General features: G+C 41.5%; 2 protein-coding genes across 12 annotated transcripts in view; both read left to right on the top strand.

Annotated features, from left to right (window-relative positions):
- The window catches only part of GPCPD1 (glycerophosphocholine phosphodiesterase 1), a 45,683-nt gene extending 39,070 nt beyond the window's left edge, over window positions 1-6,613 (top strand). For 4 of the 5 annotated variants that reach the window (XM_071740078.1, XM_071740077.1, XM_071740074.1 and 1 more), the window contains exon 20: window positions 4,815-6,613. In XM_071740078.1, the coding sequence (XP_071596179.1) occupies window positions 4,815-5,019 (205 nt within the window). In that variant the 3' untranslated portion in view covers window positions 5,020-6,613. Of the gene's footprint in view, window positions 1-1,412; window positions 1,517-4,814 lie in introns of all 5 variants that reach the window. The other variant, XM_071740079.1, reaches the window with a different exon arrangement.
- A 1,834-nt stretch (window positions 6,614-8,447) lies between these two features.
- Window positions 8,448-19,285, top strand: THUMPD2 (THUMP domain 2 tRNA and snRNA guanosine methyltransferase). Of its 7 annotated transcripts, none has more exons than XM_071740067.1 (10): window positions 8,459-8,980; window positions 9,355-9,487; window positions 10,556-10,971; window positions 12,060-12,137; window positions 13,407-13,459; window positions 13,772-13,859; window positions 14,467-14,538; window positions 15,152-15,266; window positions 16,953-17,070; window positions 18,428-19,285. In XM_071740067.1, exons 1-10 carry the CDS (start codon window positions 8,885-8,887, stop codon window positions 18,741-18,743), a joined length of 1,485 nt encoding a protein of 494 aa, XP_071596168.1. In that variant the 5' UTR covers window positions 8,459-8,884; the 3' UTR covers window positions 18,744-19,285. The 7 variants fall into 7 exon arrangements, with proteins under 7 accessions (XP_071596174.1, XP_071596167.1, XP_071596168.1 ...); XM_071740069.1 differs by having other exon boundaries at window positions 8,463-8,980; window positions 9,387-9,487; XM_071740068.1 differs by having other exon boundaries at window positions 8,882-8,980; window positions 9,392-9,487.
- The last annotated feature ends 5,020 nt before the right edge of the window (window positions 19,286-24,305 follow it).

Genomic DNA, 24,305 nt, shown 5'->3' with positions numbered 1-24,305 from the left:
TAATTACTCTTGATGAAATAGATACGTGCTACTATGGTAAAATAGTAAAGCAGGTTAAGCCATTTTTTTTTGACTTCCCGTTGCTCTTATAACTTTAGATATTTAATTCTTCAACACTACTTAAATAATTCTGCATTTATGTCAAGGCTGCAAGCCTTCTGCATGTCGTTGTATGTTCCCTTTTGTACTGTTTAGTGTGTTTTGACTTGCAGTATGATAGCAGAATACCTGTTTTATCACCTTTTGGTGGCTAACCAATTAATTGGAATTGCATATAGGCTGAATTCCTTTATGGATTTCACTGCTAAAAAAAAAAAATCTTAAACTTCCTGCACTATTTAGACCATCTAGATTCTTAGATAATATTCATCTCTCCTCTCACTGTCTTCCCTCTGTATCTCTTTAACCTGCATCTTTCCACTTGACTGAGGAGAACCCCAAAATAAATACTAACTCCAGTGCTGTTAAAAAACAGCAGTTTGGTGCATTTCTTCTTAATGTTACAAACTGCAATTGACTAGCAATTACCTTGTTTCAGTGTATGTGTTTCAGGCTCATAATTAACTCTAATTTCTAAACCTTATGGAGTTTTTTTTTTCCTGTAGGCCAAAACGAATACTGGGATGTTCCTTTAAATTCCTAATTATTTTTCGAAATTTACTAATTGTCTGAATGGCATTAAATTTGATTTTAATACAGGTTCCTTAGAAGGAACCTAGCATTTTCTGAAAATTGCATCAGATGTCTTAATCAGATGGGCATTCTGAAATGTGGGTGCTCTTGGATAACCTGGCAGGAAGTGTTGCCACTCAGAGTTAGAGATGCTGAGTAAAGAGGCAGTCTTTCCAATCATTTGAGTGTGTGAAGTTGATATCAAAAGTCTATATTGTCAAAAGTTTAAATAGGTATGGTGTAATCACTCATATTATGTGCTGTGACATTTAGAAATGGATAAATTCAAAAGATAAATTCAATAATGTGAAGCACATCTCAAGCAGAAGGAAAGTACCTGTCTGATTCAAAGTGTAGAAATACATAGGAACTGCAGTGAGCTGTTTATTAGTGTAGAGCCAGTTTATGCTATGGTTGCATCTTCAAATACCACAATATTTCCAGGGCTGAATCAAGATGTGTTTCTTCCTTGGCTTCTGCAGAATTCAGCAACTCCAAGTCCAGATATTTATCAAAAATAGCTGTGCCTGGTGTTTAGTGTTGCTGTTTACTCGGCTTACACTTAAGCCATCTTAATAAGTGTTATTTATCTGAATAAGATATGGATTTTAATGAATTTTAGGTTGCTTGGATATGGCCCTGAGTTATTGCATGCAGTAATTACTTAAAAGTTTACGAGCTGTCTGGGTAGAGATCATTTCTATAAGCTATTTTTTTCTGAACTTTAATAATCCGTGTAGAATTGACCAAAACTTTGTAGCCACTTCTGAAGATGGCAGAAAAGCTGTCCCCTGAATACCAAAAGGTGCTGATATCAAGTGTCGGGCAAAAAAAACCCAAACAGGTAGGGGGTCATCTGACTGTTTTGCATGGAGAAAAACTGCAAGACTAGATTTGGGAAGCTTACGAATGCCAACGCTATCAAAAGAATGATCTTGCTGGGGCAGGGGAAAGGGGTTTTGGCTTCTTTTTTTTTTTTTTTTCCTCCCCCTATCCAGTGCTTTCTCCACTTGGCTGCAGAATATTAAATATACCCAAAGTCATTAAACCAAAGTGATCTAGTGCAGTTGCCAGGACAATATTGTGCTTTTTTCAACTGGCATTCATCTTTGCATCTAAAAATATCCAAACTACTTCTGTCAAAAGGGCAGCTGACAGAAAAGATGTCACCTTTGCCTCCAGGCTTCTGTTGGGACCCTAATCCAGAAAAGTACTTTAAATGCATGAACTTCAAATGTTCACAGAGAAAATTAAATCTCAGGCTTAAAATGCTTTACTAGTTTGATATGTGGATTTTATTTAGAGAAGAAACTTTAACCTCTTGTAATGAAATCCTCTGGACTGGCAAAAACTATGAATTTTAAAGCTGGATTTGTAAGGTGATTCATCTGGTATTTCTTTTATTACAAAGACAAGCTTTGTAAACAGTCCAGGAAATATTTTTGTGTTTTACAATGTTAAATATATTCAAAAGAATGCAGTCATATGTATTTACACCATTTGGGTATATATTAAATAAAAAATTGGAGAGGGGGTTGTGTGCTAACTTTTATCATTTTTTAAATTCACTTTATATGATCTGTTGTTTGAATAATACACACAGCTGCATGAAAATACTAGATAAGTAATCCTCAAACATTTATGCTGAAAGCTTTTCCATGAGAATTTTCTGCATAATTTTATTTGCCTGACACAGAGTGCTGCTTTAATAAATAACAGCATGGGTATGTGTTGGAAGTTAACTTGTATATTAGTTGACTTGTAATTTAATGCAATCATTGAATAGATGAGGATGTTATGCAATGGCAGTTTAAGTCTTTCCTGTTTCGTGAATTGCAAAGTATGAGATGTAATGAAAAATGAAAAGTTTTAATCAAAACCTTCAGAAAATCTTTTTAGCATGAAAACAGTATTTCAGTGCTGCTGTCTCCTTGGTTTTGGACCAAGCAATAGCAAAGAAAAATAACTGTGACTGAGGCTTGGTGGATGTATGTTTTCAGAGGCTGCAAAAACACCTGATAGGAGCTAAGCACATCAGTTTTATGTCCACTGCATGAGCCTGGAGTGTTTTGCAAAGCTTATGTAGAAATAACTTTAAAATATTCAAAGGACTTCCCAGACTTCTGCAAGGCTTATTGGAAGTTGAAAAGAGGAAGTTTGCTGCATACTTACTTATAAATAATTGTCCTGTTGAAGAATGAAGGGTAGGGAAACGAGATTTTATTCCTTATTTTGGTGGTGATGTTGGAAAGAATTTGTCAGAGAAGTCCTGGAGCTATGCTGGTTTTGCCAGCTGCTGGTGTGCCTTCATGGGCACAGAAGAAAAGTGGGGAGAAGAAATTCCAAGGTACAGGTGTAGCTGTTCAAATTGTCTTCTCTGCTTTTGGTGTTGAAGAACAACTGTATACACATCAGAGTGCACTGGTTCCAGTGAACAGTCTGAAAGGAGCTTGGAGGTTATCCAGTATCTTGATTGAAAATAATTAAATACAGAGTAAGAATTGCAGAATTGATGCTATATATAAAATACCTGCCAGAAAATGCTCAGAAACAAGCTTAGCCATGTTCTAGGAAAAACAGGCTCAGAAACACACCTCTTTGGGTTTCAATAGTAACCGATGGAGGGCACTTAAAATTTTTGTTCCTAAAGTGCATTGATGTATGAAATACCTTCCAATTTCAGTGCTTTGTCTTGAATACATAGAGAAATTTATAACTTGTAAACTAGCTTAACTGAATAAAGCACTGGTTGTACCTGCATCCTAGGAGGAAGGAAGCATGGTTGGGCTTTTATTTCGCAGATACCTTCCATTAAGAAATTTCAGGTCATATCTTAGGCCTGTATTGGATTACAGATGCTGTGTTGTGCCTTCTGTTTGTATTGCCTAGAACTGGAGAGTATTTCTCCTTACTTCTAGGAGCTTCTTTACAGGAACTCTCTTTGATCTTAACGCAGGGAACGTGATCCATATTTCCTGCAGCAGCGTTTTATCATTTGAATCACATTTACTCTGTCATTCTTCAAGCTGTACATTATTTTTGGTGTCTTGGCCTTGCCAGCTGTTGAGATGTTGTCCTGCTGGGGGTAAAGAGGCAGCTGGCACTGTATTGTACAGCACTCTCATTTAGGTTGTGACATTTTGTTCCTTTTGGGCATACTGTGGAATTAGGGTATGAAAGAGAAAGGATGATGCAGTAAAATCCAAACTGCTTCCTTGAAGGAATCACAAGTGAAAGGATTTGTAGAAGATGTAAGGCAGAAGTCACGGTAATTTGTTCTAGAAGTTTTTCATTTGAAGGAGATAAACCTTGAGAGGAGCAGAACCTGTAACTGTATGTTCACAATACCTACAACGGAGGGGAACTGAATGCCAGGATTTAAATTTTGTGTATAAATAACATACTGATGTTAGAAATGTTGGGAGATCCAAATGTATCCTTGTCACAGTGTGTTTACCAAAGCTGGGTTACAGAAACATGAAGCTTTTGCTTTATCCAAAATAGTATGAGCTCACCTCACTGTAAAACTCAAAATGCTTTGCATTTGGGCAGCCTGGTAACTATGTTGACAATTGAAATCCTGTAGCTTTTGTTTACTTGTGTGAAAACATGAAAGGGAAGAGAGGATATACTATTTAAAATAATGTGGATAGTTGAATTTGCATTGGTTATGAATAAAGATCAGATTTTCTGTTTTTCACTCTTCATCCAATACCCTAATGAGTTTCTGAAGTGAGGGGGGGGGAAGCTCTTGAAACAGTATGTACTAACTTCAATAATATGTAAAAGTAGTGTTTCACAGTGTGTTCAAATAATTTCAGGGCTCTGAAATTTCTTAGGCTTTTAAGTTTGGAACTCTGCTTTTACTTCACTGCACAAAGCAGTAAAATGACATTTCTCAGGAGGCTAAGTGAGGTAGCTTTTTAGCATGTCCAGTGTTATGTAAAAGGAATACTATTTTATATATTGCAAGATAAGGAACAAAACTTAGGGTACTAACCTTGAGCACACTGTTTTTATCTTGCTGATACCTACTTCTACTACAGTAGGGAAGAAACCCAAACCAGATGCCACATGTGGTTGACATTTCTGTGAACTGTCAGGTTATAGTGATGAATGTTTTTTTTCTTTTCTTTATTTAGGATATATGACTCGAATCCTGAACAACCAAATATATTCCAGGTGGAGCAGCTGGAACGTCTGAAGAAAGAATTACCAGAGTTGAAAAGCTGTGTGTGTCCCACTGTTAGCCACTTTAAATCCATATCCCCATGTAAATGTCATCATAGTTGCCTGGATGAGAAAGCTGTAGATAACTTGAAGAGTGTTCAAATGCAAAAGGACTGAATCTAGGTAGAATGTTGGTTTGTATCTGTTTAACTTTCACCATTGGAGCAGTGCTGTCTATGCCTTCAGGTTTGTTAGTTTTATTTTTAAGGCCACAAATAGCAATAACTGTGTTCCTCTTTCCTTGACAGTACTTGTTAAAATTTCAAACAATGTTATTCAGCCAGTTATAGTTACTGTTCCAGTTTACATATACAATTTTAAATTTTTCTTATAATTAAGTCTCAAATCCTGAAAAAGAAAATCAAGTATTAACACTAAGTGTGTTTTTAAAAGAAAATAAAAAATTAAGTAGTCTGTGGAGTGGAAGCTCAAACTAAATTCTAGGGAAATTACAGTGATCTGGTACTGTATTTCTGATATTGAGTGTGCTGAAAAGTTGTTTTGACTTTCCTTTTACTTCAGTGCTAGAGCTTGTCAGCCTGTATGACAACAGGAAATTAAGAGTGATTGTAAGATACATCTAATTAGATCTGGCCTGAATGAATCGGTACCTCATATATGTATTTGCACTGATAGATCCACCTGTACAAAGCTTTGTGCCATTTTAAAATATGTACATATTTTTAAGTGAACTGCAATGCATATTAACTTGATTTTTTCCCCCCACTTCATTGGACACTTAAGCTGCTGCCATTATATTCTGATTTGCCAGCTCATTGGTACATTGTCTGTGTGTAGCAGTCAGGGGTGAACCACAAGTGTGATTTTTTTTTTTTTTTTTTTTTTTTTTTTTTCATTAATTTCACACAGACCTGCTAAACTTAGAAATGTTGCTAATAATTTTGATGAAATTACAGAAACATCTTCAGTGGTTGAGAATCTTTTTTGCACAGAACCTTAACGAACAGAATACATACCATGCACAAACTATAAAATGCATGCTTTACTTATCAAGCATGAAATTTAGGTGTTTGCTGAGGTCCTTGCATCTTTATGGTGCTAGTTACGTGTGAAGGGTGCAAGGACTTAACTCAACTACTTAATCTTTGCCTAAAACCACAAGCCTGTTATGTACAAACATTTGAAGGAAAGGCTATACCATACATGGTTTGTCTTATTTACATAATAAAAGCTACCAGCTTTTGTATTTTGCAAGATTTTTTTTTCTCCTCAAAACAAGCATCTCAAATGTACTGAATTCAGATAACTGGTATTCTGTTGGCTGATACCTATCCTCTGTAATTTATTACAAAGTCACAGTTTATTGTTCTTCATAGATAGTTATGCATGTCCTTTTCCTCCTGAAGTTGCAAGTCATGGCAACACAACAGCTGTAACTTTCTATTGAAGTGTTAATGTATAATAAGAATGGAAAATATTTATTTTTTTTCTCTTGTAAATTGACAATGAAAACAATAGTGTGTACTATATTCTTTATATACAGCCATTGCTACATAGAACTGATTATACAAATGAGTAAAGCCATTGCAAATAGGTGCTTGAGCCTGCACTGCTGAGCAGTTTGAAACAAACAGCTTGTTTGAACTTGCCTTGTGCATTTTAGTATTTAAAGTTTGTTTATCCTGCACAAACAGCACAGTAATGATTAGATATCTGGAAGCTGTCTTTTATTTAAAAAAAAAAAACCACACCAAAATTTGGAAGTGCGTGAGGTGTTTTCTTGGGATGGGGCACCGAACCTGATTCTTGACATCAGGAATCTGTGGCTGATATCTGATACAGCAAATTCAGATTCCTCACTTTTGTGTTTAATTCAGTTCTTTTTTTTGTGTGCTGTGGGTGGGGGGGGGTTTCTCTTGACAAGTCTCCAGGGCTTTGCCATCAGCTGTGCAACCCCTACCAGAGTTGTGTGTGTGTCAGTGCTGGGCAGTGAGTGCATCCACAGAGATGGTGAATGTGAGAACTGTTTTGTATGAAGGTGGTTTAAAAGCTGTACTGTCTGAAGCATTCATAACATGATTCTGAGATGGGCCGAGTACCCTTAAAAACTTGTTTCCCAACATCTGGGTGCTCAGAGTATAGTATTTGTCTATAAATCAAATCGTCACCATAGTGGGTGCATTTACAAAGTAGTTTTGAACAGTGCTATAACTTTATTGTATTCTTGCTGGCTTCCTTAAAGGAAGTTGTGTTAGCAACTTGCTCCAAGCCTGACCAGCCTTTAACAAGCTCCTCTGCTGTCACTCAGCTGAGCTTGCAGCTTGGCCACACACAGTGGCTGCTCTGCCATAGCCAACTGGGCAATGCAGCAGGGGCATAGGGGACCAAAGAGCAGGGCCATGGGAACTGGCATGTGAAGTTATATTCAACTAATGTCCTCCCAAAAACCTCTTGATACTCTGTAGTGATGAGCAAAGACAGGAGTGTCCACTTGTGTTGCTCTGTGGGTTGTCCAGTCAGCTTCTGACAAGCCTGATACTGAAATGGTCACAGGTGAATTCTATGAGACTTCATCTGGTGGTGGTAGGGGGGTGATAATGGTTGCATGTACAGCTCTTGGAGGAAAGCTCTGTGGTGTGGTCGAAGAGGACTTTAGGTACTCTTATGAAACTTCCAGTCCTTTGCCATCACCTGAGCACACAGCTACCCAGCACTGATGCTCAGCTGGGGTAAAGGCTCCTTGGAAAGGCAGGATTTCTGCTGAGACCCCTATGCTGTTTGCCTGCTCTGGCAGCTGCTCCTGCCTTGCAGCAGCAGGTCACTAAGGTAAGCATGGTGCCTGCTTAAAGGTTTGCTACTCAGCCAGCATGTGAATCAGCACTCTACCAGTTGCTTAGTGCCTCCCATTCCTCAAAAACCTTCTCCTGGGCTCTACCTTACCTGTTCACTCTATCACTTCTTACAGCCATCAAAATGAAAATAGTGAACGACAGTGGCTTTGCTGAGTGGCCCTGGGTTCCACTGAGTTCAGTAGGTTTGGGTCACTGTCTTCAAACCAAGACATCCTGAAAACCCACAATTTAAATACTGGAAGCTGGTGGCTGCTTCCAGAAGGTGCTTGGCTGGCCTTTACCACTTTGTTTGGAAGTGGGCTCCCATTCCTTGTCAGGATTGGAGTGTGTTCAGGTGTCGAGAGCCCAGCTACAGAGAAGTAAAGAGCAGGAAGCTTTTTCCGGCTGACTAAGAGAAAGGAAGCAAGGCTGGGAGTATTTTCAAGTCTGAATTTTCTATTGATATCTGTTATCTCTGGCTGGTTTGGAGCCTGCCACCACTTGCTTTTGGGCACTTGCAGGAGGCTCGTGGGGTTAGGAGCACAGAGGGCTTTGCTCCAGTCAAGGGACCTTTTGACAAATCCAGTGTGAGCTATGATAGGTGTGACAGTATTTCACTTATCCTTAAGGAGCATTTCCTTTTGGGCCCAACGAAGAGACTAGGAGACTCGTGATTCTATGAAGACTCATGAGTCCCCTGAAAATAAGTAGGGAGGGAGGGAGGATGAGAACACTGCAGTGACACAGTAGCCTGGAGTCACTGCCCTAGGAAAGGTCACCTCTGGAGGGTGAGATGCTGCTTTTCGTCTGCTTTCTATCTTCCCTTCTGGGCAGAACAACTCACTGGGTGGTTACAGATTTTCCTCCCAAATAATAAGGATGCAGACAGCGCTTCCTCGCCTTTCACAATCCCCCTCTCCCCATCCACCCTGCCTGGAGTAGTGCCGCGGTCTTCTGCTGAAAGGGGAAGTGTCGGAGCTGCGCAGCAGTAATTAATATCCCCGCCTGTACTGACGGGCCTTCAAAAGCTTTATTTCCCACCCTCCCGGGTGAGGAGTTGCTCATCAGGTGCACAAATATACTCGGGACCGGGTGCCTTTAAGCACTTTGCTGTGATTCTGACACAGGGCGCCGGGGAAAGCTCACGCTGGGAACCCGCCTCCGGGCTGTGGGTGGCGGAACGGGGCAAAATGGCGGCGGGGGGCGTGCGGTATTTCTGCACTGCGGGCCGGGGACTGGAGCCCTTCCTGGCGCGGGAGGTTCGGGACCGGTTCGGCGCTACGGAGGTGAGGGGGCAGCCGGTGCCAGTGCCTAACAGGGGTGGTCCGGTCCGGTCCGGTGGGGAGCGCGGCCGTGTTCACTTCGCGTCTCCGAGCCGAGCGGCCGCGGTGTAGGTTGTGCAGCCGCCTGCATGGGGACCCATGGGGCTGGGCTTGGGTCCGCATCAGAAAGGGTCTGTAAAGAGCGTCTGATGCCGGTCCACGTTATCTGCCCCTCGGAGAGGCCGTGTCCCCTCGCCATCCCCGCTGAGCTGCGGTCTGCGCTGCCCTCCTCCTCCTCTTCCTCCTTATCCTCCCTGGGGAGGGGGAGCGGGTGTGAGGGGCTGCGGGAAGTGCTGCCCAAAACACCTTTCCGCTCTGGTTTCTGTGTTTCCCCGGAGGTGGACTGCGTCTCAGGAAAGGTCTTCTTCAGCACAGGAACGGAACCGGGCAAGCTGAAGAAACTCAAGTCTGGAGAGCGATTATTTTTGCTGCTGAAGAAACAGCCCCCGCTTGGGGTGTCCGGGAGCAAAGGTAGGGGCGCGGAGCCCTTCCCTCGGGTGTGCGCACAGGACATGTGCAGGAACGTCAAGCCCCAGATCAAGTCCCCCCCTTACAAATTAATGTTTTGTATTATTTTATTTGTCCCCCAGCAGCTGTAGTTCTAACTGGCAATAATACGTTCTGAAGTATCTTTCACCCAGGTGAATGCTTCCGATGCTTTTTTTTTTTTCTTTTTGCACCGAAAATGGCCTTTAAATGGTTTAAAATAGCTATCTTACAGCTTATATTCTGCTGACATGGTACATAGGTATTTGTAAGACACACATTCCTCTCCCCTCCTCCAAAAAAGAAGCTACTGAAAGGGCATTCTCTGTCAGTGTTGGAATAAGAATGTCACGTAAAATGGATTACTCTTAGTATGCTGGTGGGATTTTATTTTGGACATTATAGATAGCCTTCAGCTTTAAGCATCAAATTTAACTTTGATTCTGAAATTTAAAATGAGAAATAGCAATACCCTTTTTTTACCTCTTGACCAGCTTCAAGGTTTTTAAGTGAATTAGCCTCTGTATTTCTCATGCCTCTCTTGTAGACAGCTCAGGAGGACTATCTCCAGGTTTAAATTTTGGTGTGTGTTGGAGACTTTGCAGAACTGATGGTGGACTGATGAACTGAGACATTTCCTTTGTAAAAGAACAAACTTGTGCTTTTTTTACGTGAACTGAATCAGTGGTTCACATTCATATCTATCTTTCAGCCCTGGAGAGTACCCCACGTGTCTAATCCTTGCCCAGGTGCTTTTTTGGGTGGATGGCATGGTTCTCTGTCCCTGGGAATGACTCTGAGGTGGTCTGGTTTTCTAGAACTGCTGAATTCTTGTGTAAAATTTGACCCCTTCACAGAACCCCAGCTTGATTCTGCATAGCTTGTAATCAGATGCATGCCTGGGTCTCTGCTGGAGAACTGAACTGTGCCTGTGATCATTGCTGTGGCAGTTCCTGGGTTTGCTCATGACTGAAATCTGAACACAGTCTCTGTTAACAGGAAAATCAAATGCTATGACTGAACTACTTAACCTAAAACTGCTTTTTCTTCCAGGGAAAATGCTGCACGATATTAAAAGCCTTGTCATGGAGGAACCAAAGTGTTGGCTGGATGTTCTCTCTTTTTGGAGAAAACTTAATGGAAGCGAGGGGAAAAAAGAGGATGTCTCTCAAGAAAGCCCATTGCCTCAGAAGAGGAAATCAGAAGAAGAGACAAATATTGCAGATAAAAAGCAGAAAACAGAACAAGTGAGAAAGACTGTATCTGAGGAATGTCAAGTGGAACTCGGAGAGAGTTGTATGGTACCAGAGAAGAAAAGTGACCAGGACTGCTGCACTGAAAGCAAGACTTCCTTAGAAGACACTTCCAAAAGCAGTGAACAGCAGCCTATTGCAAATGAGCACCCCAGCTTCAGTTTCAGAGTTTCTTGTCGTTGTAGTGGAGCAGTTGCCAAAATACTTACTTCACAGGTATGTTAGGTATAAAAGAATTCTTGGTTAGGTTTTAAAAGAATTTAGCAAGGGTGAAGGGAGATGTGTAGTTTATTTGTCCTATAAATTGTGTTGTATGTTTTAGAATAAGAAACTGATCTAAGATTTTAATGTATTTTCTCAAGAAGGCCCTTAACCTGTATTTGCCTTAAACAAGTGGAAATACCAAGGCTCTTGTTAATTTGGCACTGTTGGGCACTGCTACCCTGAAAATTCTTCAAGTCAATGCATTTGTGGATGACTGTAAAAAGAAGGCTTAAACCCTAATCTTTGCAACTTTGGTGGACTTTGGTTGGGTACTGGGGAGAACTTGTTCCCCAGGAGGGTGGTGAAGCCTTGGAATGTGACATGGTGGGGTGCATCTTGATCCTTGGGAGGGAGTGGTGGTGTGGAAACTTCCAGTAGTCCTTTCCAACCTGCACTCTTTCCATCTATAATACCTTTCTACTGTGAGGAAAATAAAAAACAGAACAAACCTCCAAACCTGTGCAGTTTATGTAGACTTCTCTTACTAACAGTAAGTAGTAGAGAACAGTACTTTAACTAGATTTTTTATTTTTCCTGCTAAAGCTAATACCTTGGGAAGGTGGGACATGTGAGCCTGCTAACATGAATGTTTGCTTAAATCTGTGCTGTGTGTTTGAACTGCCATACTCTGAAGGTGGAGCTTTCTAGATGCCACAAAAGCATTAAAACTGTGAGTTGCAGGTGTGCAGTCACAGGTTATCTCGTAGGTAATCAAATTTACAGCCATCAAAAATATTTTGTGTGTGATATGTAATGCTAAAATGATGACTTCTGTTGTACCTTGGGCAGGACTTCAACTTCAGCCCCATGCACTCCAGCTGAGTGATAGTCATTTTTGTTCTGGGGTGTGTTTGCTCTGCCCCATTCTCACTCCCTCTGGTGTTACATCTCGTCTGGTCTTTGTATGAATTGGTCTCCATGGAATAACAGAGACTGTGACTTTTCCCTGGTGTTTCTGAGGACTGTGTAGTCAAGGCTGTGATTTTTAGTTTTCCTTATTCTGTTATTTCCACTGCTGTGACTGTTCTTCCCCCTGGCAGGAGATTGGAAGAGCCATTGGCATAGCACTGATGAAGCAGTTTGGGTGGCGGGCTGACCTGCGGAACCCCAGTCTGGAGGTAGGGTGCTGTCTGCCAGATGGGCTGTTGCTGCTTCTGGAATTGCCCCTGATACCTTCGGTTCTGTTCTCCCTTCCCTTTCCACTCAGGACTGTGGCCTCTCTCTTTTTGTCTTCCTGCTGCTGAATTTAACCTGAAATCACCTGGCAGTAATGAGCAGAGGTTTTTGGTAGCCACTGTGTGTGTGCCTTCCAGAGGACTTTAAATAAACACCAGAATGTGTTTATTTTAATGTCCTTAAGGGATTGGATCCACACAGGCAGTGTCTCAGGATCTGGCATGCTCACAGTCTGCTGAACTCTGAGCTGAAAATGGAGATCACCTGAGCCATTGGGCAGCTTGGCCTCTGCAGGGGAAGGGAGACAGCTGCAAGATCATCTTCTCAAGGAACTTGACTTTAGAACACTTTATTATGGAAGAGCCTCCTAGAGCCTGTCCCTAACAAGCACCTTGCTGAAGGCACCCTGCAGGCTGTCTGTAGACCTTGGAAAGGGCTCATTGCTCTTGTTTCTCCATCTCCGTGCTTGGCCTATGGAAGCTGCACTCAGCACTGGTGTTGGGAGCTCTGAGGCCTTCTGTAAAAGCTCTAAGTCAGTGTCCTGGCTCTGGTTTTCTTAGGCTGTGTATCAAATACGGCTTTGCTGAGTCTCCAGTTGGGCTTTTATACTTGTCCAGATTTTTTTCTCTGAAACCATTCAAGTGCTGAGGACTGGCATATTGTTTCTCTTTGGGCTGTCTGATGAGCGACTGCATTCATACAAGACCTTCTGGGAAGCTCAGTCATCTTTTAGGATGCTCTCTATGGGACAGGAGGACAATTTCTTTATGTTGCTTGTATTTTGGAAGGATTGCCCACTTTTGCATTTTGTCTGAAATGCCCCTTAGTGGCATTTGCTCTCTGTGTGTGTCTAAGTAACTGGGTACTAGTATACAGTGAATAATCTCTTCCTGCTCAGCATAAATGGTTTTGTAACTAAAAATATTCAGTGTTAAAAAATAAGATCCCTTAAAAATTCACTTGTTTGCTGATGAATTCCTGGCTGACAAAATTCTCTTCCCAGTTTGCTTAAATATTAAATCCTCTTTAAAATAGCATTCAGACTATCTAGTGTTATTTCTTTAAATTATTCTTAATTGCCCACATTGTGGGTTTTTTTTTAAAAACTAAGATCAGATCATCAGAATCATCTTCTGTGTCTGGTTTAAGTGAGCTAAAGCTATCCTTATGTCAGGTTGAGAGTTTCTAAGGTATTTTGTTTCCTCTTTCAGATCTTCGTACATCTTAATGACATTCACTTTGTGGTGGGGATTCCTCTTTTCAGGTAGGCATTCTTCTCACCACATTTATGTTGGAATGTGTGTAGTTTTTAACTAGTCCTGCTGTGCACTGTATTTATCTTGTGGTGCAAGATTCACTGGGCTGTCCCATTACTCTGATGGTCTGTCTGGAGCTCACCTGAGCACACAGGCCAAACTTTGCCGTGAGTTTCGGATAAAAGCAGACTGTGGTTTCTATCTGTCTGTCTGCAGATCTGCCCAGTTCGTTTGTTCTTTGGTGTCATTTGGGCTTTTCTGGGTGGCTGTGCCATTACCTGACACTGATTTTTTTAATTTATTTTTTTCCTTGTCTGCAGGCTCCCATTGGCAAACCGAGAGTACATCAGCACAGCAGGACTGCGGTCCACGGTTGCGTGGGCCATGGCATCGCTGGCTGAAATCAAGGTGAGTGAATGTTCATGGCAAAGATGCAGAGTCTCAAAGGAAGGAGGGGGTTGCTGCTCACCAGGGCTGGAGCTGGAAGCCTTGAAAAAACGTGGTGATTTTAATGCCCCATGCTCTAATGCCTGTGGACAGGATTTGCCTTACCTGTGATCAGAGTGCACAGTCGGCTGCTGTCTGATCAGTTCCCTGCTGGAATTCCAGGGCCCTCTCAAGAGAGGAGCTGTTCCTCTTATGAATATGTGTGTCCAAGTGGCAAGGCTTTTTTTTACTGTCCAGGCTTCAAACCTTGTCTGGGGTTGTTCTAAGGGAAACAGAAGCAAGTCTGATGTTTTCCACAGATTAGTTTGGTACCAACATCCATCTGCAGTACAGACATAATTTGTTTCTCTAAATGTCACCTCCAGGTTGGACGCATTCATGCGTTGTCTTTAGTGAAAGTATTAATGCTTTTTACTATACTCTCTTACAAGCAAGTTTGGCCTTTGTAAACCTTGTAATCCTTGTTACTTACACTGGATTCAGTGGATGTACGAAGGTACATCCCTGAGTGTATCCTGGGAAAGGAGTCTGTCTTGCTTGGGATGCAATGACCCCTTTAATTTTGTAGGCGGGTGCCTTTGTGCTGGATCCCATGTGTGGGGTAGGAACAATACTGCTGGAAGCTGCTAAAGAGTGGCCCGTGAGTATGACAGTGGTAACAGGAGGGGGGACCTTTGCAAGATGGCTTGTAGCTGCATCAAGAAAAATCTGTGCCACAGTTGTGCTGAAGTCCATTACTGGAAGGTGGAGCCAAACTGATCTTTCTAGGCAGCTGTTAAAAGTGTTGTAGTATGGATATTCCTCCACAGGAATGTGCAACTAAGTCCTACTTATTGGGGGAGGTGGGTGCTGGCAGCCCTATATTTATACTACAGGGTTTGTGAGAGGGACCAATGGATTTTTAAAACACCCTGGGCTCATGCTGGGAGTAGAGCTGTCAGTGTGACAGTACAGTCAGATGTCAGTATTAGAGGCAGTGTGGCTGTCTGCAGCTAGCTGGGATCCCACTGTTGGAACATAACCTCAATATTTCTGTAGTTTTGTAGTGTCTTGAGGAGGCTGGAACACAGAGGGGTGAAGATAGCACAGAGTACCCTCATTCCGCTCTCTTTTGTGTCTTTGTAACAGTAGTAGATCTCCCAGCAAGGGGTTTGTGGTGGGAGAGCTGTGTGACAAAGTAGTTCTGAGAAGGGCTTATAAAATAAATACACCTGTTTGTCAACTAAATTACTTTTATTTCTTTCTCTGAACAGGAAGCCTGTTACTGGGGTGCTGATATAAGTAATTCACAGATAGAGGGTGCAGATGTGAATATTAGAACTGCAGGCTTGATGGATAAGATTGGGTTACTTAAAGCTTCTGTAAAAGGTATGTCTGTAGGCTTTCCAAATGAGACCAATTTGGGTTTTTTTCATTCTTAGGTTCTCTTGAGGTGATGTGTAGTCACTCTCAACAAATAGCTGAATAATGACTCTAGTACCAGTGAACAAGTAATTATTTGTACTCTCCACCTCTGAACATTGGCAAGAATAAACTGATCAGAAGACAGTTAAAATAATAATTGTCAGACATGGGCAGTAATTCCGTCTTTGTGGTATTCACAAATTTAGCATTAAGAGTACATACCATGTGGGAGTTTTTTGTGCCTAATGGGAACACAGCAAGGACAAATCCATATAAAATGTCAGATGTGATTGAATGTACCAAATAAGTAATAATGGGAACTCATTAAGCCGCCTTTGAATTGTCGAAGCTTTGCAGTAGGTGAATTTTAAATGATGATGCCTTTTTCCTGGAAGAGGGAATCTATCTGCTTTCAGTTAATGAGTTAGTCTAAGGAGAAGGTGATTTTTTACTTCATTTTGCATCTCAAAGCCTGAATCTAAATTAGTCCTTTATCAAATTCATGACTGACAAAAGCTGTCTGTTCTTCTCTGTGTATGGGGGATGCTTATTTTGTTTATCTTGAAATGTTCATTCCTTACCAGAATGGTAAGAAATATTGCTATTTCTTATGGATCTAAATATAGACAGCTTTATTTCTTACTTTAAAACTGTGTTTGTGCTTGGCTTCTAGGATAGTGGAAGGGAAGGTACTTTGATGGCAAGCTTTTCTAATATTGAGCAAGTACTGAGTGTCTTTTTCTGTGGTCAGATGCTGTTTTTTCTTCATGTTTTGAGAAGGACTAGGTAACTTGCCCTTCCATTTGTAAATAAAATTGATATAAAGTTGTTCTCTTAAGTGTTGATTCAGGAGTGCTCCAAGAACCATCTCTAGCCGGTTCTGGAAAGGCTGGCATGGAGTCACAGTAGGGTTTAGGTAAGAAGGGACTGCTGTAGATCTCTGATCCTGTCACCTGCTGGGAGTGGGGCTAAACCCAAATACTTGTCAGGTTGTTTAGGGCCTTGTCCAGTTGAGTTTCAGGAATCCTGAGTGCTGCAGAACCTTTCTCTTGCTGGCTGCACACCGGCCGGCACAGCCTGCTTTGTGCTCGGCCTTCATCACCACAAGGGTGCAGTGCTGCATCATCGTGAAGAGAACGGAGTGTTCCCAGGATGCAGAAGCTGTGGGGATACTTCAGTGACACTGTTTCTGTCAGAACCTGAGTGATTGTGGCTGTAACCAGAGAAGATGGAGAGGAATTTAACTTGCGATTCCTTACCCTTCGAACGTGTGCATCTGAACATCTGCAGTAATTGAAGTGCTTGCAAGCTTTGCTCTTCTTTTGCATTTGGTTTGTGAAGGTGTCCTGTGTGTTGAGAAGTAGCAGTTAGTTCAGAACCATGCAGTCTCCAGTTTAGTTATAAGAATCTTACTCTCATACCACCAGTGGCAGGGAATCTGTGAGCTAAACCACCAACTCATGCGTTTGTCTCTTCCCAGTCTGCACTGGGTTGGTGGCTTTGTAGTGTGAGGACAAGTGCAGAAGGAGCTGAGAGTCTGGGTGCATAACGCACAAAAGAGACAGCAGATAATTCTGTAAGGTGAATGGGAGCGTATCTGCTGTTCATTTTTCAGATAGTCATGTGTAAAGACCTGCCTTTATTCTGCAGCATTGCCATTGCCTTCAGAAAGCTTTGATGCTGTGATTTCGGATATTCCATTTGGGAAGAAGTTCAAGATCACAAAAGACATCCAGCTTCTACCAGATATTCTCCAGGAAATGGAGAGGTATGAGTGGCCTTTGACATGCTTGGTTCGTGATCCTAAGCGTCTGGTCAGCTTCAGGTTTGCTTTATTCCAAACAGTCTCCAGCTCTGCTGTCTGATCCTGTGCAGGCTGTGAGAGTCTTTGACTCATCCCTTAGAGGCTGCTGTGGATTGCCTTGCAAGCTGTGGAGGTGCTGATGGCAGCACAAGCTGACGAGGAATGAACTTGTGTGAGCCACACTCACAAATGTTCTTTACAAGACATGATGGTGACAATAAGGAGAAAGCAGAGGATGAACCAGACAAGCTTAAAGCACAGCCAGACAAATAAAGCAATAATCCTTTCTCAAATGAGGTCTGCTTGAATAAAATCATAGGATTTTGGTTTGGGTGCAGGGGTCTCGGGCCTTGGCTGGAGGGGTCTCAGGCCAGGAAATGGTAGTATGCATTTTCCTTTCTGTTCAAACATTCTTCCCCTTTATTTCATTTCTTGGCTTAAAATAAGCCTCTTCTGTAGGCCTGGTCTTTCACAGAAGTTGGCCTTGCTCAACCAATGCAGGAATGTGGCTGGAAGATGTTGAGGAAGCTGAGGTAGCTCCACAGGATGTCAGGGCAATCCTGTGTCAGCTTGCGCTGACCACCCAGCCCTTTGACCATGCTTGTCTTCTGGCCTCATTTGCTCTGTTGGGCCATCCTAAGCAAAACATTTCCTTGAGAGGTGGGGGTGAGGAAGGGGCCATTACCATGAGAATTCCAGCAGTAAGGCTGTTTGATCACTTACTGTGAGCAGAGCCAGGGTAGCCTTTTTCTTCTGCTCGTTCAAAGCCAAATGTAATGTTTGCTCCATGCGCTAAGGAAAATGGATTGCAAACAACTCTGTTTCCTGGGCTTGAAAGCTATTAAGGATCAGTGAAACACAGAAAGGACAGATCTTTTAAAGTTTCCAAAGGGAAAAAAAACAGCTTCAGAATTTTAGACCCTGTTGAGAAGCTCTTGCTGCCTTTGGAAACTGGTGAGGCTCATTTGACCCAAAAATAGGGTTTGAAGGTGATACCACCCTCAGCCCTTGGAAGAATACTGAGAGGAAAAAATTATTACATCTTCCCTGCCAGCCCAGTGGAAAGAACTCCTGGGGTCAGAAATGTTTGTGTGTCAGGACAGGGCCCAGTTCTTCCTTCTAGGAAAAGTTATAAAGATAGGGAAGTTAAATTCCACTTGGAGACACAGCTTACTGAGTTGAGCTATGACCCATAGCATGTTTAGGTGTTTTGTTGAAAGAAACTGCCATCTGAAGCATCAGCAGTGTTGAGTTCTGCACAGGTATGTGAATGCCAGGCAGGCTGAGCACTTAACCTTTATTTTTTTTATGCAATTGACAGAGTACTTCGTGTTGGAGGCACTATTGTGTTGCTGCTGAGTAAAGATCTCCACAACCACATGGATGGCATTACCAGGTGTGCTGAAAATGAGTCTTCCAATGCCATTTCTGAAGGTGAAAGTGAAACCAGCTCTGCAAAATCCCTCAATATTGATGGGAATTCTTCCTCCGTGGTGAACGGTGTTGAAGACTCCTTTGTCAGCAGCCAACAGAAACATTTTGGGTCTCTGGTGCCAGATGGCATCTATGGGGTTAGCCTTGGAAGGACAGATGCTTTCATACACAAATACAGGAAGATCTCTACTGCTGTGAATTGACAGCTTTCCTGCACAGTCCTGAAGTGAACCTGAATGCTGATGCACTTGAAAAGCAGCAAGGCAGTGACCCAGTGGAACTCTGCTGATCCAAATGATCCCTGTGCCACTTGTTAGCTCACCATGCTTTCTTTGGATGTCTGAAGGTGTTGCTTTTCTCTCTTTGGTTTTTAGGAGAGGTGGAAGATCTCTGCTAGTCTTTCAGATGGTTTTACTGTAAACATATTGTAATGAGACAGAGTCCCAGATCAATGTCTAGGCAAAGCCTCTCAGCATTGGGAGGAGTTTCTTTGGGAAAGGAAGTCTTAATTTGCAGATCTACACAAGACCAAATTGTGGTAATGTGAAATCTAAATGGATTTTCACATTCAGCAGTATTTTTTAGGAAGCATATCTTGTCTGAAGAAGTCCCCAGCTCTTTTTGAGAGGTGGATGTATGCTTTATCTTGCAGTTTTGTATTTAATTTTAAAGCTTGTTTCTGCTGAGATTGAAATGTTGCTATTGGCATATCTTGAAGTGAAAAATAAACTATTTTCTGTATTAATTCTTTGCATCATTTGCATGTGTCCTAACAGGGATGCTTTAGCTTTTTAGGGTGAAGAGACTGATTTCTATTAAAATATCATGCTTTTCTCTCTTGGTAGTGTTACTTCAAGGGCTCAGTATGGAAGATGGAAAAAAACCTTGCCAAACGGATGAACAAATTACAAGTGACTTTTGCCTCCAAAGAAGCATATGGAAAAATTCTCCTCAAAACAGAGAGGTCTTAGCAATTCTTTTGATCTGTTCAAAAAGTACCTGTGTGTGTGTGTGTGTGTGTGTGTGTGTGTGTGTGTGTGTGTGTGTGAAGAGTATAATTCAAGGCTTTCCTGTGTCCGCTGACCTGACAGGGAAGTATTTCTGTGGAGAGTGACTGCAGATAACTTTCAGGTGCTGTTTTGGACAAGGATTTGCAACTTGGCAAGCTGGGGGTGAACTCCTGCATTGTGCTCTGCTGCTGTGCTTAGTATGGAGGTAACAGCAGCATGCCTGGGATTGCTTGGGCTTTTATTTTGCTTTTTGTCTTGTAGCTGTGTGTTGCCTGTTGGAGGTGTTACTTTATCTGTACGCTTTCCACAGCAGAGTCTCTACTCTGGACATCTTAGAATTTGAAGTTTGGGGCAGACTGAACTGTGGAGACTTGAAGGGAACATGGATATCAGTCAGACTGATATGATCCTGCTGCTATGAGTCCTGCTGTTTAGCTGGTACCAGGGATTGTGCTAGAGCACTACAAGGATGGGTTTTTAACTTAAAACAATATTTTTATCACTATTTGTCCCCCCACTCAAGTTCAGCTTTCAAAGAGGTCTTAGAGAAGATGATAATGAATACATCACAGGAAAGGTAATGGGCAAATTGTCCATGCCAGGTGCTCTATAAAAATACACTGTCAACAATAATGTGTGTCTGCCAACTGACACAGATGAAGCTTCCTCTGGGTTGCATAGTTCTTCATGTACTCCAGGGACATAATCACTAGACATAACATTTCTTTTTTTCAGTGGGAGTCTGAAAGACAGATGATGATTAAGTTTAAAAAGAAATCTTTTAGTGAAGCTCTGTTGCTATGATGGATAGCTAAGATGTTAATAGTAGAAAGTTCTCAGAAGTATAGGTAAAACACAGTAATTAAAATCTGTTCCCTTGTCCGCAGATGTCTCCTTTCAAGACTGTTAAAGTTAATGGAGAAACTGAGTTACTACTTTGTGGGATGGCTGCTGTATCTAACAAAACACAGACAAACTGCTAGTAGTGGTTCTTTAGAACTGAGCATTCTTCAGTGTTGCATATCACATTTTCATTTGCATGGTATTTTTTCTGTGTCTCAATAAACTTAACTGCCAAGTAATTTAGTTTCATCTAAATTCTAGTTGATAGCAACATTGTTTTTCTGATTGTGTTTATGTGTCAGAAAAATGTTTTAATTTTACCTTGTATCAAATTTTCTCATCACAAACGACATCTCCTAGAAAGAGTGAAGATTAATTTGTGCTGCCTGCATGTCATTCCTCTCCTGTTTCTGTATTTCAATGCTGCAAAGAATTTAATTGTGTAGGGAGGCCAGCAAAGTGTAAAAGAATGTTTTCTTGGTTGTGAAAAAGAGGCGCTGTCCTGTACAGTTTCAGGAAATATTCCTAGAGTTAAATGAGGTGATTGCTTAATTTTGGTTGCTCAGTATTTACTTCATCTGTCATTACAAAGACTTTTGTGTCTCTTGGTGTGTATAATTGCTGCTTGAATAACCCCTGCTCTCAGGAACTGTGTAATTGATGCCATTCTTTTAGGGTCTGAATTACAAGTGCTGCACATGGTATTCTGACAGAAACCATACTAATAATTTATATTGCTTGTCTGCATTCTAGTACTTTTAGTTTTCGTGGTAACTGCTTTGAAGCATATTCAAGGTGATGATTCTTTTCTTCATATGCTTAACTTGTATCACAGCAAATCTTGGGAAAAAAAGACTCATTGTTTTGTTTTAATAAAGATTGAATTTCATTTAGCATCTCATAGGTGTGGACACTTCCAGAGTTCTTCAGTATCTTGCGAAGTGAAAGGCCCTTCCTTTACTTTCCTGTTAAAACAGTTGTGGTAAGTAGTAAGACTGTCAAAGGTATCTACTCTACCATGTCTGCCTTACTTCTGTTCCTTTTGTCATTTAAGGCTGCAGACAGTCAATGAAGACACAGAACTCTCGTGGGCTTTGGTTTGCTTTGCTTGAGGTAATTTAAAAAAAATAAAAAGCTTGATTTTTCTTCTCCCCAGCCCTTCCACATGAGAGCTGGTTTTGGTGAGGGAGGTCATGTATTTCCCAGCTTTGCTACTTCACACTGAAGCTCTTGGATTCTGTGGGTATCTATAGGGAACACGTGGTGACTTACTGCTTTCTACCCTCTATTGTGTCTTTGGTTTCTGGTAGTGCTCTTGTGTGTTGCTGAGTAAGAATGTGTCCAGAACAGATGAACCTGAGTCATCTCCCATTTTGTAGAGTCCTACATGCAAGTCTTTTCTCTCCAAGTCCATGCCATGCTTCTCTTTCCTGGGGTGATCCACTAAGATATCAATTCTTCCACAGCTTTGCTTCTTCTGAAATCTTAAGTGCCTTTTTGTTGCATGCTTTTTGACAGGCATGTTAGTCTGTCTTTCTTCTTGACTGACCCTACAGCTGTTGAACCTCCTTTTGAGTTTGCTAGGAATAAATTGTGTATGTTTTGAAGGATCTCTGTTTCAGCCTACCTTGCTGAAGCTCTGGCACTCAGTATAATGCCTGGGCTGGTGCAGTTAGCTAACTAACCTGGCTGAAAAGGACATAGGTGTGTTTCTTCTGGGTTGGAGAGCTGAATCAGCTCCTGGAGGAGTTGTGGGGGTTTAAGAGGCTGAAGGGGAGTACTGTAGGACTGGAAGTAAGGGAGTTGGGAAGCTTTTTGGGTGCATTTTCCTGAATAGCTGAGATAATCCAAGTCAGGAAGGCTGGCTGTGCCCTGGGACTAGTTATCCCATGAAGTAGCAACTTAATTAAGAGATCACTCATCTGCATTTTATTCAACAGTTCAGATAGGTAGTAGTCAAAACTAGAATCTCCCTGCAGTTGATGTCTTAAGACTTTGCTTTTGATACACTTTATATTACAAGCTTTCATTTGAAAGACAAACAAAAACTTGGCAACGGATTTGTGTTCTTAGGCTTTGAATTTTATGCCTGTACTGGCTCAGCTACACAAACCTCCCCTTCTCATGCATCTGCTTTTATGGCATTTATTAGGGGCAATATTAAATACTCACTTTCCTCCTCCTTTCCTTCTTTCCCCTCCTTTTCTTTTCAGACACACTCTGTGTATCTTTTGCTTGGTTGGTGTTTCCCAACAGAGCCCTTCCCAGTTCTTCCCCACTCCATTGCTCTTTCCCTCCTTATCAGACCTTTCCAATTGTGAGGTATTCTGGTTAATGAATTTTTGTATAATGGAATAACAACAAACTCTCTGTTTTGGTGGCAGGTTTTAACACAACATTTTAATCTGCTACTGCTGTGACAGAGACAGTAGCAAGTATTTTCTGTTTAACTTTCTGTAGTACTTCTTCAGCTTGGTTTTGTGGCTGGTGGATTTTTTAAAAACTCCTCCCTATAGAGGGAAATCTAGATCTCTGGAAGAATATAATTCTTTTAACTGCTGGTAAAAATGAGGATCCTGGTGTGGTTTTCCAGAGCAGGCATTGTGTAAATGCTGTACACATTTAATAATGTGACTGTGTGTAGATGCAAGGACTGAAGTCTGCTTCTGGATGATCTGTGTAATACATTCCTATTGACATAGTCCCTCTGTATAAATGGGCAGGCCAGTTGTACACCAGTTTTGATTTCTAGGTAGATTGCGTTCCAGTGATGAAAGGAAAACAGAAGCTACATGTTGTCAAATCTCCTTCTGAAGGAATTAGTTGCAGGCTCCTGTTTATGGAAACAGGGACGGGAGGAAAAACTCCTAGCTATTGCTGTTAACCTCATCATCACAACAGCTGGGAGGAAACAAAAAATGAATATGAGCTTCTTTGAAGTGTTTGGTTGCATTTGCCAGCTCAGAAATATTGACATTCTTCTTCAGTCAGCTACTCCTTATGAGTGCTCTGGTCTCAAAACCTGTAAGCAATTGTCAACCTTAGTGTGATTGTGGTAAATGGAAGCATAAGGCAGTGTCCTAAACATGCTGAGGTACTGTATGCAAGCATCCTCAAATGAAGAGTCAGAACCAGCTCCAACATGTGTTGAAAAGTATCCAGTACTTCAGTCTTTTTCAGTTTCTCATTCCTGTGAACTTAGACAAGGAAATGTTTCACAACTGGTGATTTCAAAGGTGTTTGATGAGGTGTAGTAAAACCTGTCAAGGTTACCTAATCTTCATCCTTTGCAAGGAACCCTTGTGTGACTGTAGTCAGGATGTTCTCTTTTACGTTTTGTTTTGGTTTTTTTATACTCAGATTAACAAAGGCAATTCATATTCTTACTAGTGACAGCACCTACAATGCTGATGAACAGGTCTTCTAGTTTTAACAAGGCTCCCTGATGATCTCAGGTCTTTGTTAACAAGAAAAATTACTGAAGCTTTAATCTCAGAGGTTTAAAAAAATTCCAACCTTTGGTGTGCTTGTTTCTTGCTATGAAAATAACATGCTGGTAAAAAAAAAATAAGGAACAAAAATCTTATCTTATGCTTCAGTTGTGCCACTTCATGGTTGCCTTCATTCTCTGGTACAGATAAAAGAAACTGTTTTTGTTGTTCTTAATGTCTTTAGGATCTTAATTCCACCATTCACTGATGAGTGGTGGGCATATTATGCTGCCATCAGTGGGGTGGGTATATTATGACCTACAGGGAAAGCCACCAGAGAAAACTTACTTTTGAACTGTTCTTACCACGTTCTATCCAGTTTGGAATGGCTTTTACAGGATTCCCACTGGTCTTGGGATCCATCCATCCATCCATAACCATCTGCCTGCCAACTGCTTCCAAATGGCAGTAATCCCAGCAT

Source organism: Heliangelus exortis, chromosome 3 (assembly GCF_036169615.1).
Source record: "Heliangelus exortis chromosome 3, bHelExo1.hap1, whole genome shotgun sequence".
NCBI lineage: Eukaryota > Metazoa > Chordata > Aves > Apodiformes > Trochilidae > Heliangelus > Heliangelus exortis.
This window is presented reverse-complemented; position numbering and strand designations above follow the sequence as displayed.